The sequence below is a fragment of the Saccoglossus kowalevskii genome, chromosome 1, assembly GCF_978046115.1.
Source record: "Saccoglossus kowalevskii chromosome 1, keSacKowa6.1, whole genome shotgun sequence".
Taxonomy (NCBI): Eukaryota; Metazoa; Hemichordata; class Enteropneusta; family Harrimaniidae; genus Saccoglossus; species Saccoglossus kowalevskii.
Window position 1 is genome coordinate 23,945,988 of NC_140641.1, and position 11,958 is coordinate 23,957,945.

At 34.3% G+C, this 11,958-nt stretch overlaps 1 protein-coding gene across 1 annotated transcript; it reads right to left on the bottom strand.

The window, feature by feature from the left end:
- Positions 1–32: 32 nt before the first annotated feature.
- Positions 33–10,831, bottom strand: LOC100377730 (endoplasmic reticulum-Golgi intermediate compartment protein 2-like). Its single transcript, XM_002736124.4, has 10 exons — positions 10,270–10,831; positions 9,406–9,561; positions 8,442–8,556; positions 3,654–3,819; positions 3,100–3,187; positions 2,211–2,309; positions 1,564–1,661; positions 1,191–1,353; positions 780–859; positions 33–515 (listed from the first exon to the last, which is right to left on the bottom strand). Exons 1-10 carry the CDS (start codon positions 10,373–10,375, stop codon positions 399–401), a joined length of 1,188 nt encoding a protein of 395 aa, XP_002736170.2. The 5' UTR covers positions 10,376–10,831; the 3' UTR covers positions 33–398.
- Positions 10,832–11,958: the final 1,127 nt, after the last annotated feature.

The following is an 11,958-nucleotide window of genomic DNA, read 5'->3' on the forward strand; positions in this document are numbered from 1 at the left end:
TTGTACAGAAACACATTAATGAAAAACAATAATTATAGTTAAATAGGTTTTATTTCCTCCAGAGACCACACAAACATCAAAGGTATGTATATTGAAAAGAGTTTCAAAGATTTTTCCCAGATAACAAAATTTTCAGCAGATGTCAAAAAACGAATCTCTCCCACTTGAGTAGTTGCTAAACATGCTAGCATTTCGTAATTGGAGCATTTAGATTAAAATGAGAATCAAATAGTAATAAAAATAAGAAAGGTACAATAAAATGGTGATTTTATGAGCCACTATTTGATAGATCCACAAAAAAAGTGTTTTCTGATTGGCTAGCTCATTAAGCCCAACAACCAATGAAATGGAATCTTCTATCTAGTACTGCTTCTCTCTCTCGATGATGGATGGCATATTCACTGTTTCATTGGTACCTCTTGCTGTGTTTGTAAGACAAAATTGACACTAGGTTCATCTGTAGTTTGATCTCCGGATGGTCTTAAATGATGCACTGGTACAGTGGAAGCTTTATGCTACAAGACAGAAACACATAAAATGTAACAAACATTCCATTCTGTTTAAAGTTTTACACCAAAAAAAAAAACTACCATAAACTTTAATATGAAAAGAATATAAAATTATTTGCTTTAGTATACACAGTGTACACTAGAACACATTATTTTAGTAATATTTCATTTTGTATATGGAAGTCATGGTGCTTGCTTCTCGGAGTTAATTTCAAATGTTATAAGAATATACAATGATTAAAGTTAACAAAGACATCACTGAATACCAACCTCTTTTGGTTTGTATTTTCCAAATTGATATTTACAGCAGATCAGGTCATATAGGCAACCAATCAGCGAATGCAACATTCCTACAAAGTCAAATATATATATATATATTGACCACAAATAGTCAGAAACAATGTGGGAGAAATTAATCACCTATGTAATTTCTGATACCATAAAATCTGTATTAGAAGCCGCATCCCTAATGGAAGTCGCATCCCTAATGGAAGTCACACCCATTCTTTTTGAACAATTGAGAACCAAAAATTCATCATTTCTTATGTGTGTAGATGCTGTAACAGAAGCCGCATCCCCTCTGTTGCATTGTACTAATTTAATAGGAGCCGTGGCTTCTAATACAGATTTTACAGTAGTACATTTGAGTGATGTCATCCAAACAAAAGAATCCGAACCTACCTGATGTTGCAAACACACCCCCAATGATGCCACAAAGTCGTACTAAGAACTGCCAATATGGCTGATATTCCTCTGTTACTTTCACAGAGACCGATGATAAATCGTATTTAAAAAATATTCCTGCGACACCATGACTGCCACTGGAGTGACTTATAACGCGGTCCTTCAACAGATAAGAGATAAGGGTAAATTAATAAGTGCAATGGTAGAAATCACAACATAATTTTAGTGTAGCTTCCTCTTCACCCAGTCCTAGACCAATATGCTAATTTAAAATAATTGCAGCATGCGAATGCCTCACTGCATTGGTTTCGGCCAAACGTATGCTTTATAAATTTTTGTTTGACTCAATAAATATAGAATGCTTCAATACCCTTTCCGTGACTGCATATTGATGAGTGTCTGCCGAAGCACGTCTTGTGTTCACACACGTTGGAACAATCTGTATAAAATACTGGTACATTCGTGCATCTGCAAACAAGGGAAATATACATGTAGTGTTATTATAGAAATTGAACATATTAATATTGAGGTGCATGAACTATGACCAAACAAGAGTACATTGCAATCCTCTGAAAAATATTTCAACATTACTCAGTTTTCATTTAAACGCTATTCAATATATCCTGTTTAGATACTTATGAAAGTAAAACAAAAACATGCAAAAAGTGCGCACAAGCACATGTAAAAGGGACAATTTTCAAAACCTTCAATGACATGGTCTTTTCATTTGCAATATAAAGAACGTTGGTCGTCGTGCATCACACATTCAAATTCTGTGCAAACAAACAATGTGAGTTTACATTACAAACACAAGTATGCATACATCGCATGGGACCCATATAAAACATGACACATCACAATGACCACCACCCTTTAAATTTTTAACCCTTTAAATACTTTTTTCATTTTTCACAAAATAAATATGCAGCCAATGACAAATTGTAGAAAAGCACATAGGAATGTGTAAAATGATGCACCAACAATAATAGTGCTAAAACAAGGATGCGGCAAACTTACTTTCCTGTGTAACTCGTTGGTCCCCATCCAGTGGGTTCACTATACCAGGAGTAGGAACACCAAATGAAAAGTGATCTATTCTGTGTGAAAAATTATATTCTGTAAACAAAAACATAAGAATAAAAATATTATTATTGTGAGCTTTTAGTCTCCAAAGTCAGACAACGGTACATAATTTGAATTCTGTACATCAGTCGTAAACATTTTCTTGAATATGCATTGATTTATTCATTTTTAATCATTTTAAAAATTATGTTTACAATTTGTCTTTTGATCCAAACAAATTTGACTGAGTGACTAGTGATCATTTTGATATAAATTTACCTCAATCTTAATACTTGCATTAACATGTCATCAAATTGACTAGCTTGATTATAATCAAATTTAGTTAGATGAAAACACATGTTTACCTGCAGGTTAAGTTTATTTTGTTTTCAAGATACTATTCAATATGACCGACTAGTGGTTATTTTTTTATATGTCTAATGTTAGTTTCTGTGTTCAAAGTAGGTACAGCATGTACTAATTTTTGGGGGGGATCTAACACAATACATTTGTATGGCCAACTGACAGCCATGTTGTCAAAAACTATTCCTCCAAGATGACTGGATCAATTAAAGTTGGAGAAGATGACCATACACAATGGGTTAATGATACACATTATTTTGTGTATAATTCAATCTAAAGTCATAGTTGAAAGCAATGATCTTTGTGAGAATAAAAAACAAAGTATCAATAATTATTGATTGTACAAAATTGCATAATTTTTCTTTTGATTAATTCAACAAATTAACTGCTATGAGTATGCTATGATTAGTGCTTAAAATAAACATACATGTATGCTGTTCTTACATGGGATCAGGTGAAATCATTTAGACAGTACACTTACGACTTTGGCTAATGAATGCAGCTAGGTGGGCATGGCCTCTAGGGTGAGGTATAGATTTGCCAAGTGTTATATGGAAATTACCAGCAACCTAAAACGGAAAATAAATATAGATTGTAAGCAAAAGAACTGTGTTTTAATAATTAAAAATACAATACACTGTGTTATTTTTGGTCAAGATGTTAACATTCAAATTATTTTTATTTTAATTTCCTGCACATTTCAGAAATGTTGAGTACTCTTTTTTCTTTTGTTTGTGGCCAGTCACAAGTTATTATTTAACAATACAGGCATTGAAAACGCAAACATTGCAATTGAGTCGAAAAGAACATACAAGGAAAATTAGATACATAAAAAAAAAAACTGTCGACAAACAAGCTGCTCTCTGATTGGTCCGACTGTTAGGTTTTAAGGATGGGTAGCCAATCAAACACAATCTTGTAAGTAGCTTCACATAGACACCAATGTCATTGTGCAGCATGATTCAAAATACAAAGTTATGTGCATAGCATGAGACAGATACTAAACATGACAGTATATTGTATTGGACACGATACCTTATTCAAAGACATAGAACCATGAATCCTACAGGAGTTAGGTGCACCCGCTGGTTTATCTTCTCTTTCTGGCATTGAGGTAGGTGAACCATCAAACCCTACTTTAAACAACAAGTCTTGAATAGCATGTTCGTTTGCTAAAGCTGAGCGAACTGCTTGAAGTTTTCTGAAAAAAACATCACCACATAGAAAGCTGAATACATTAACTTCTTGATGTACAATTCGCTTGAAAAGCTAGAAAATTTTGGTTTTGGTTAGAATAATTTTGATTACCAAAATAACTTACTTCTTTACAATCATGACTGGATAATAATCTACAATGTGACTTTAAAGTTGCGTTTCTACTTTGCAAGTTTGTGTGGTAGGTACTATACACATACCAATATACACACCACCAAATGTTGAGATTGTGGATGGGTGATGAGAAATTAATATCAGAATATGAATTTAAGACAGCATTTTATAAGTAAACCAGCACAATAATTAGAACTTTAAATGTGCATAGGAATTGCTTACACAATGACAAATGTTTACATATTCATATCGGCCAGATTTTCAGAGACCTGCTACAAAATCCAGTTAGGAAAATTCAAACGGTTGTCCAAATTATGTGGTGTGCTTAAGGTAGCGAGAAGGTTTTGTGACGTTTTTAAATAAAACATTCTCTGTCTGTTGTCTCGTTCAGAACAGTAATTTAGGTTATATATATCAAAAGACTAAGTATAGAGGTGCAAGTTCGCACAAACTGGACAGACATTGTTTACATAATTATCACGTGACATCAAAAATGGCGAACCTTGTAAAAATGACTAAGTACGCGATTGCGAGAGCACACTGCGGAATTTCCTGGTGAAATTTAAGTTATACATTGTCCGTAATCAAGTCCATTGAAATGCGTCTCCGATAATCAAAAGACCTATTATTCCGATTTCTATGCAGGTTTGTTTTTTTGTCCCCAAATTATTTCATACTTGGCACCTTTAACAGACTATTATTCTGTGACAAAGCATTTTCTTTAAAAACCCAGACATATTTCGCACCATCATTATCTTTTGAACGATAACTGCGAGTTTGAATGTCCTAGTCCGAACGCACTTGATTTGGCGGCGGTCCCAATGAGTCGTTCTCGATCAAAACTTCAACTCGAGAAAAACGCGAAAAACAGTTTTGGTTAATAAAACACTGTAGATTTGCTGCATTATTATAAATATACACTAAAAATGGCCAAACATATTAACCACTGATATCATAGAACTCATAAAGAGTGTCAGATAATGAATAATTTCAAGCTCGAGCGCGAAAAATGAAGAAAACTGCTGGCATTTGAGTCCGTACTCCAGGAACGTTCGGGTTTTCCATTGTTATGCAAACGAACAACGAGGGATAATCCTCTGACAAACATTACTGTCTCACTGTACACGCTGACAGTTTACAAACAAGCTAATCCTTCAAGTGTCTCAGATAAGACATCTAATAAAACGGTTTTCATGGTGAAACAAAATGGCCGATGTTTGAAAAAAAATTGCTGTGTCAGAGTGCGACACTGAGTGGCAGGTTTTTCTTTGCCTCGTCTGTCAACGCTTTCTTTCTTTTCTTCGCCATTGCGTTAGAAAAAAAAAATATTAGTAAAATAGAATATTGACTTGGAAAATAAAACGATTTAAAAGAAAGTTGTGCAAAGTTACAGTACTCCTTTCGCACAACCTCCCGCCCGCTTTCGCTTTCCAGTCACCTTTTTCTCTCGCTTTTGCGACCGCTTGTTGAATTCGACCGAACAATTTCCGCTTTATTTTCGACCGCGCAAACCCCGAAATATCACCGCCCACCTGCTCGCTCGCGCGCATTTAAAATTCAAACCGTGACTAACAGAATAATTTCCGAGGTTCACATTGTCTTATAATTGTCTTTCTGATTTTTATAGATGTTGAACAGCTGACAAAAGTTCAAATACTTTTTGTTTTAACTATATATAATTATATGCACGCAACCTGACCCTTTGACCTCGATTTGGCTTGGACTGAATATTTTATTTTAAACAATATTCTGACGTGAAATACAAAATGTATTTCAACACAAGTACGACAGGGTTGTCTGGGGTTTCTTTCCTGATTGTTGAGTCTTCGCAATGTGTTTTGTATAATTATTGTTGTTTTCCCCCGATGCTGAAGGACCGTAAAGCTAAATGGCAGTTACATGCATGGGCTGAGTGAAAGAAAATATTTCTAAGCCTAAAATAAAACCTAATCGTACACCTCTTTGTGTATTTGTTAATTTTACATATGTTTGTCATGACAGTATGTTTGTAAATATCTAGAAAAATCTCGTCTTTCGTTGATAATTTCGATTGTTTGTTTGGAATGTCGATCCCCGTTGGTTTCTCCATACTGAGTTTAGGAAGGGCGTCGATCAACACCGTGACAATCAGCCGAGAGAAGACAAACATTGACCGTAATTCATGGAGATCATGTCCGTAATTTGTGGGCTGAAACCCCAAATAATTAATCAAGTATTATTATTTTAATATATATTTTATTTTACATCGCAAAACTAAACCATGCCCAAAACAGAGCTAGAGTTGTTCGCGGTGAAACAACCGCATTGAAGACGATGCAACTTCAGCAAGCCATTTCTTACCTTGAAATAAAAAAAAATAAAAATTCGAAGAGCATCGGGGAAAATATTAATAATCATCCTTATCAATCGCTTGCTTTATTTTATTCGAATCCATGAAATTCATGATTTTTTTTTACATTTGTTGGCAACTTCCGCGCTAAAAATGATTGAAAATGTGGGTGTGGTTATTTTGCAAAGTCCTGTTGATAATACGGACAAATATGGTTCTGTGACCCAGTTCGTGCTCCGATCAGGTGACTCTCAGCCAATCAATGATGTTGTAACAAAGCATATTTGACGCTAATTGAAGGGTCGTCGTACAATCCAATCACCGGCGTCGATTCACATAGTTGTTTGTGCTGTGACAGGCTTCAAAATTATTCGCTGAAAAACATATATTTTGACAAACTGATGGAATTTGACCTTAGTTCAAAAAGAAAATACTAGGCTAAGATACATTAGAGCTCACGCGAATCAGTTTTCTCTGCAAGTTGTGAAATAAAGTAAACCAGAGTAGCGTCGATGATTTTCAGCCCTGAAGGACTTTGAATTGTTCATCGACTGGCCACCAAATAGTTATGGCTATAACTAAATTTGACACGTTTTTCATTTAAGCCCAATAAATTATTCACACATGTCAAGCTCTGTTCGATTTTTTCAGGGCATGTGGCCGTTTTTAGTCGAAAATATTTTTTGTGGGAACACTTTTGCGATACGTATACGGTATAGACCGAGCTCATTCAATGATCGTGACTTAATTTTAAAAATTGAATGTCAAATTTTACCAGACGTGGACCGATGTGGATTCGATATCGTTATTTTTGGAATTAATCACTAACATTTCCTCGTTTCTCTGCTCTGTCAAAAAGAGTTACCTAGGCTTTTTTTCACGTAACTGTCTCATTAAAATAAAAATAAAAATATTACATCTAGAACAAGCACCCAAAACACGTAACAAGAGGTCCCAGTTCAGTTGCTTTCACGATACAAGTGTAATACAGCTATTAGATTTGAAGTGTCGTTCAGAATGTAATAATAGTTAATACTAGTTGTATGTTCACACTTTACTATCAAAACCACCATTTCGACCACCCATGTGCCAGTTTTCAGTGTTTGGGCGAGCGGTCAATGTTTTCAATGAGCGAGCGAGCGGAATAAAAAACCCGATTAAAATGCGGTCGGTTTCCGGTCGGACAAGACCGCGTGGTCGGAAATTAAGCGATAAGCGGTCGATGTAAAAGCGGAAGGTTGGGCGAAATGAGTACTGTATGACCATGTTTCTCCGACGAAGTCTCGACTGACAATAATGCTGACAATGGACGTTAGATAAACACACATTGTTTGCAACTGGAAGCTTATCACCCGTTATATCAGAATCGTCAACAACAGAGTATACAGATAAGATGTTATCATTTAATTCCTTCCAAAGATAAACACTATGCAAATATCCACGAAACGGCAGTTGTAATCTTTTCTGCTAGTGTTTTAAAACACTAATTTGAGCAACGTTATTTCGCAATTTCGATCTTTTGTAAACCTGGGGTGATGTATCAAGGTCTAAAGTAACAGTTTTATAAATTTTTGAAAAATCAAGAAAAAAGTGAAAATTTCCCTTCTCGCTACCTTAATCACACTTAGTTTTTCCTGATGATAAAATACTAGTCACAACAATAAGCAATGCTTTTGTGCATAATGAACTGACATATGACATTGAAATTTGTAAATACACTCATTTAGTGGTTTGTCCTGGAAAGTCAGTTACATTGTAGGTACATGTATGTTTGTCCAAAGGATAAGACCCTCTATTAGTATTCTCAAAATTAAATGGATGAAAGTCATATTTTTTAGAAAAAACATCATTTTCACAGCTTTTATGGATTTAGCTTGTTACTGGGCGTGATGTTTCACAACATGTGAATGCAACTTTAAATATTATCTCGTAATGGTGCAGTCAACCAGAACCAAAATTTCAGTTTTCAATGCCTAAAATATACTAGACTGATTTATAACTAGGGAATAAAGAAAAAAAAAAGATAGAAATTGACAGAGTGGTAAGTGCATCAGTAACGCGAAGACACAAACAAACACTATGTGAGAACACATTGATAGGTTATTTTCTAGGTGAAATGAACCAGGGTTTCCTCATGTGTTATTATAATATTTGCATAGACTTACTTTTGCCACTGTTTTTGCCTTCGTGATAGTTCAAAATGCACGGCTTGTTCTTTCAGTGAGCCGAATGAAGCACTCACAGTATCACCAGTCATGTCTAAAACATCTGCTCCAATATCTGAAAATCAAAAAACGCTTTAATAGAAAGAGCTCCAGTGTAATCAATATATTAGACAAGAGACGCAACAATTATCCAAAATTGATCCAATATGCAAATTGGCATAGTATTGTTTTAGGCAAGTTTGGGAGATCAAAATAAAAATGAACCATTGGTGTAGTATTATGTGCGTGATAGTCCTGTCTTAGGAATGCTATTTTTATGGGCACAAATCACAAGTGCAATACTTTAGAATTATAAAGTTTTCCTGGTGGGGAATGTTAGGATTAGGGTTGTGCTTGGGGTATGTTTATAGGAATATGTACATTTCAGGTTTTTAATAGGGGTTTGAAACCTTTGAAAATAATAATTTTAAGTGTATTAAATATTCCAAATGATGAGGTAAATAAACCAAACTCTGCATTTCTCATCTACAATAACGCCTAAAATGAATATGTGATTTGATCTTATTTGAGGGGCGGTGATAGTCACAATGCGCAGGAGCAAATTATGGTTCCCATAATATTAATTAACAAAGAGCTACGGCATGGTATACAAAATCACTGCATATAAAATCACATATTGCTTTTTTATTAGAGCGTAATTATTTATAGAATATATGCAGCAGTGTAATGATGTACCAGTTTCAAATGATGTACCAGTTTTTAATTTGGAACTCATTATCTAAAGCCAACCACCTGAATTCCCTTATATTCTACTCTTGGGAGGATGATAAGATGGAAGCAAGCAGTTTCTCATCATATTAGCAGCCTGATGTACATTTTATCAAAGCCCACAAGTTGTACCAGTACAAGTGAAGCACCATAAATCAGGCTTCCAGAAAAAGTGCATTTTAAAATGAATACTTACAGTCACATTTCATAGCCACTGTGATATCTATATTTAATCTTAATTTACTCGTCAAATCAGTATCAACTTCATATTCATATTTCATAGTCGTCTCAGAATAATATTGTATTTCAGATATAACCAGTATTGCAATAAGTGAAAATGTTAAAATTGAAACTGAAAAATAAAAGTTAAATCATCATCAGTCATGTTTGAGTTTATACATCTAGTTTAAGGTTGAACTCAGATCTTTCATGTAGTTATATTATAGTATTTGAGGTATTAGAGGAACATCTCTAACAAAAGCATACATTTACTAAAAGGTGCATTTATTATATGCTGGATAATTGAAATATACGAGTGTGAAGACAGCATACAATTTGATTCGCATACAATTCGCGTTTATTTCGCCTACAATTCACATTCAATTTGCATACGATTGACGTCTGATTGGCGTACGTTTGAAATACCTTTAATTTACATAATAATGTTTGATTTGCATACAATTCACGTTTATTTCGCCTACAATTCACATTCAGTTTGCATACGATTGATGTCTGATTGGCGTACATTTGAAATACCTTTAATTTACATAATAATGTTTATATATAACAATTTTTAATGTGTTTGAATTTCAAATAAAATGCTCATGAATAGTGTTCAGTAATGAATTCATAGAAACCACATGAATCATCAGATATGTACCACAATTTGCACATACATGACGATCATTTTGTTATATAATACCCCCACAATGTTCTGTGAATGATCTCGGACTTCAATACTCACTCACTGTTGACCAAGTACAAATTTAGTCATAATTTCTATAGAGATGAATAATACTACCAGTAATTCTCAATCATTTGCTTTCAAGTTAAGACCTACCCGTCCCTCCAGTAGCTGTTGTCTCTTGGTAGTTCTCGGGTATTTTCGGAAATGCATCAAGTTCTTTTACTACCTTCAAAGTTTGTTTCCGTCTTCTAAGCATCATGGTGAAAACGAAATTTAAATTATCGTACTAACACAGTTAGAATGTGAACACAGACTCGTTTCAAAACAGTTATTTAACGTCATCAAGTCACTGTTCTTTTTTAGTAACCGTGATCAAGTACAACAAATGTCATAATAAATTCACTGTTCTACTGATATTCTTAATTACAGTAATGACAACAAGGAGCGTCGCAATGATTGGATGGAAGTTTCACAGCCGTGAGCTTTAGAGAGATTATACCGGCAGGTGACTTCCGTGTGCTGCTCGTAATACAATAAGGTTGTGATCACATACGGTCGAATGTTTTCACGTATTCACAGATTCCTTCGATGCAATAACGCTTCGGCATGGATACTCTGTCCTTTCAATAACTACATAACTTGAATCACACACAAAATTTCACCAACACAGCAACAAAACACAGCAGAAGCTTCCTCGACGTGGCTTGACTTCGCAGGGGTCAAAGGTTGATGCTTGTTTGTTTTTGGTTTGACTACTCCACACATTTGTTTGAACAAATTCAGTGTGTGTTTTTTTCTCTACTATTATACAAATGTTTAATCATTTATATGAAATGTTGTCAAACAATGTAAAACAAACGAAAAGCTGAAACCGCGGCAAATAATAGACGACACAGAAATTTAAAATGTATAGTTTACACCAAAGATCAGAGACAGTCAACGAAGCTATTCCTCGGAGCTGTTCGTGTGATGTTTTGCAAGTGGGCGAATGACAATTAATTATGGTGAGGGGAGAATTGTGCTTATTAGGGCGGGGGAAATCAATATTTATGTGGAGCAGGGGGAATTTGGCGCATTTGTTAGTGGGCGGGCAAAATCATTATTGATGAGTGGACTTGGATAATTTTGCGCGTTTGGGTGCATTTTGATTTTCGAGCCACAGACAATTAAAGCATATACACAGTAATTCCTTTGTTTACAATTTAGATTTAGATGTGGTCATTACTTGATGTTGTGTTTTGTTACATTACTATAATAATAATAATAATAATGATAATGTTTATTCAACCTTTGTATCGGCAGCATGAAAACAGTAATACATATATTTAAATTACATTCATCATTTCTTTTCTATATTGCCATAAATCAGTTACATATTTCCTAATTAAAGCTGATGAGGTATTTCCCACATTTTCATTTATGTTCCATAGTGTATCACCAAAAAGGAAATTGAACCTATAATTCACCCCCCCCCCTGAAAGAAAACTATTCATTAGCGATGAAGATTCAACATTGTTTTCTCGGTGAGGTTTTTAATGCTAAATAAAATTCCTTACAAAGATAAAGAAAGTGGTAAATGTCTTCTTTACCCTGATTGCAGACTGCACAAATTCCATTACCCCTGTAATTTTTCCATCCCATTTTGTTACCTTCAAGATCTAAAGAGTTTGACCTAGTTTTAAATTAATGTAATTTTCTTTTTTAATGTTTCTTTTAATCCAACAGTAGTGTTTTAATGATTTCATCTTTTCTAAATTTTGTGTAAACATGTTTATTTCATTTTCTTTACTGATTTTGATAAAACTTCTTATCCATTTTGGATTTTGGGGTATTTCATTTCCA

Coding starts and splice junctions, on each gene's coding strand:
- LOC100377730 (XM_002736124.4), bottom strand. CDS start 10,375: ATGATGCTTAGAAGACGGAAACAAACTTTGAAGGTAGTAAAAGAACTT. Junction 9,562..10,269: donor AACAGCTACTGGAGGGACGG/GTAGGTCTTAAC, acceptor TTTATTTTTCAG/TTTCAATTTTAACATTTTCA. Junction 1,662..2,210: donor CCAACGAGTTACACAGGAAA/GTAAGTTTGCCG, acceptor CCTTGTTTGCAG/ATGCACGAATGTACCAGTAT.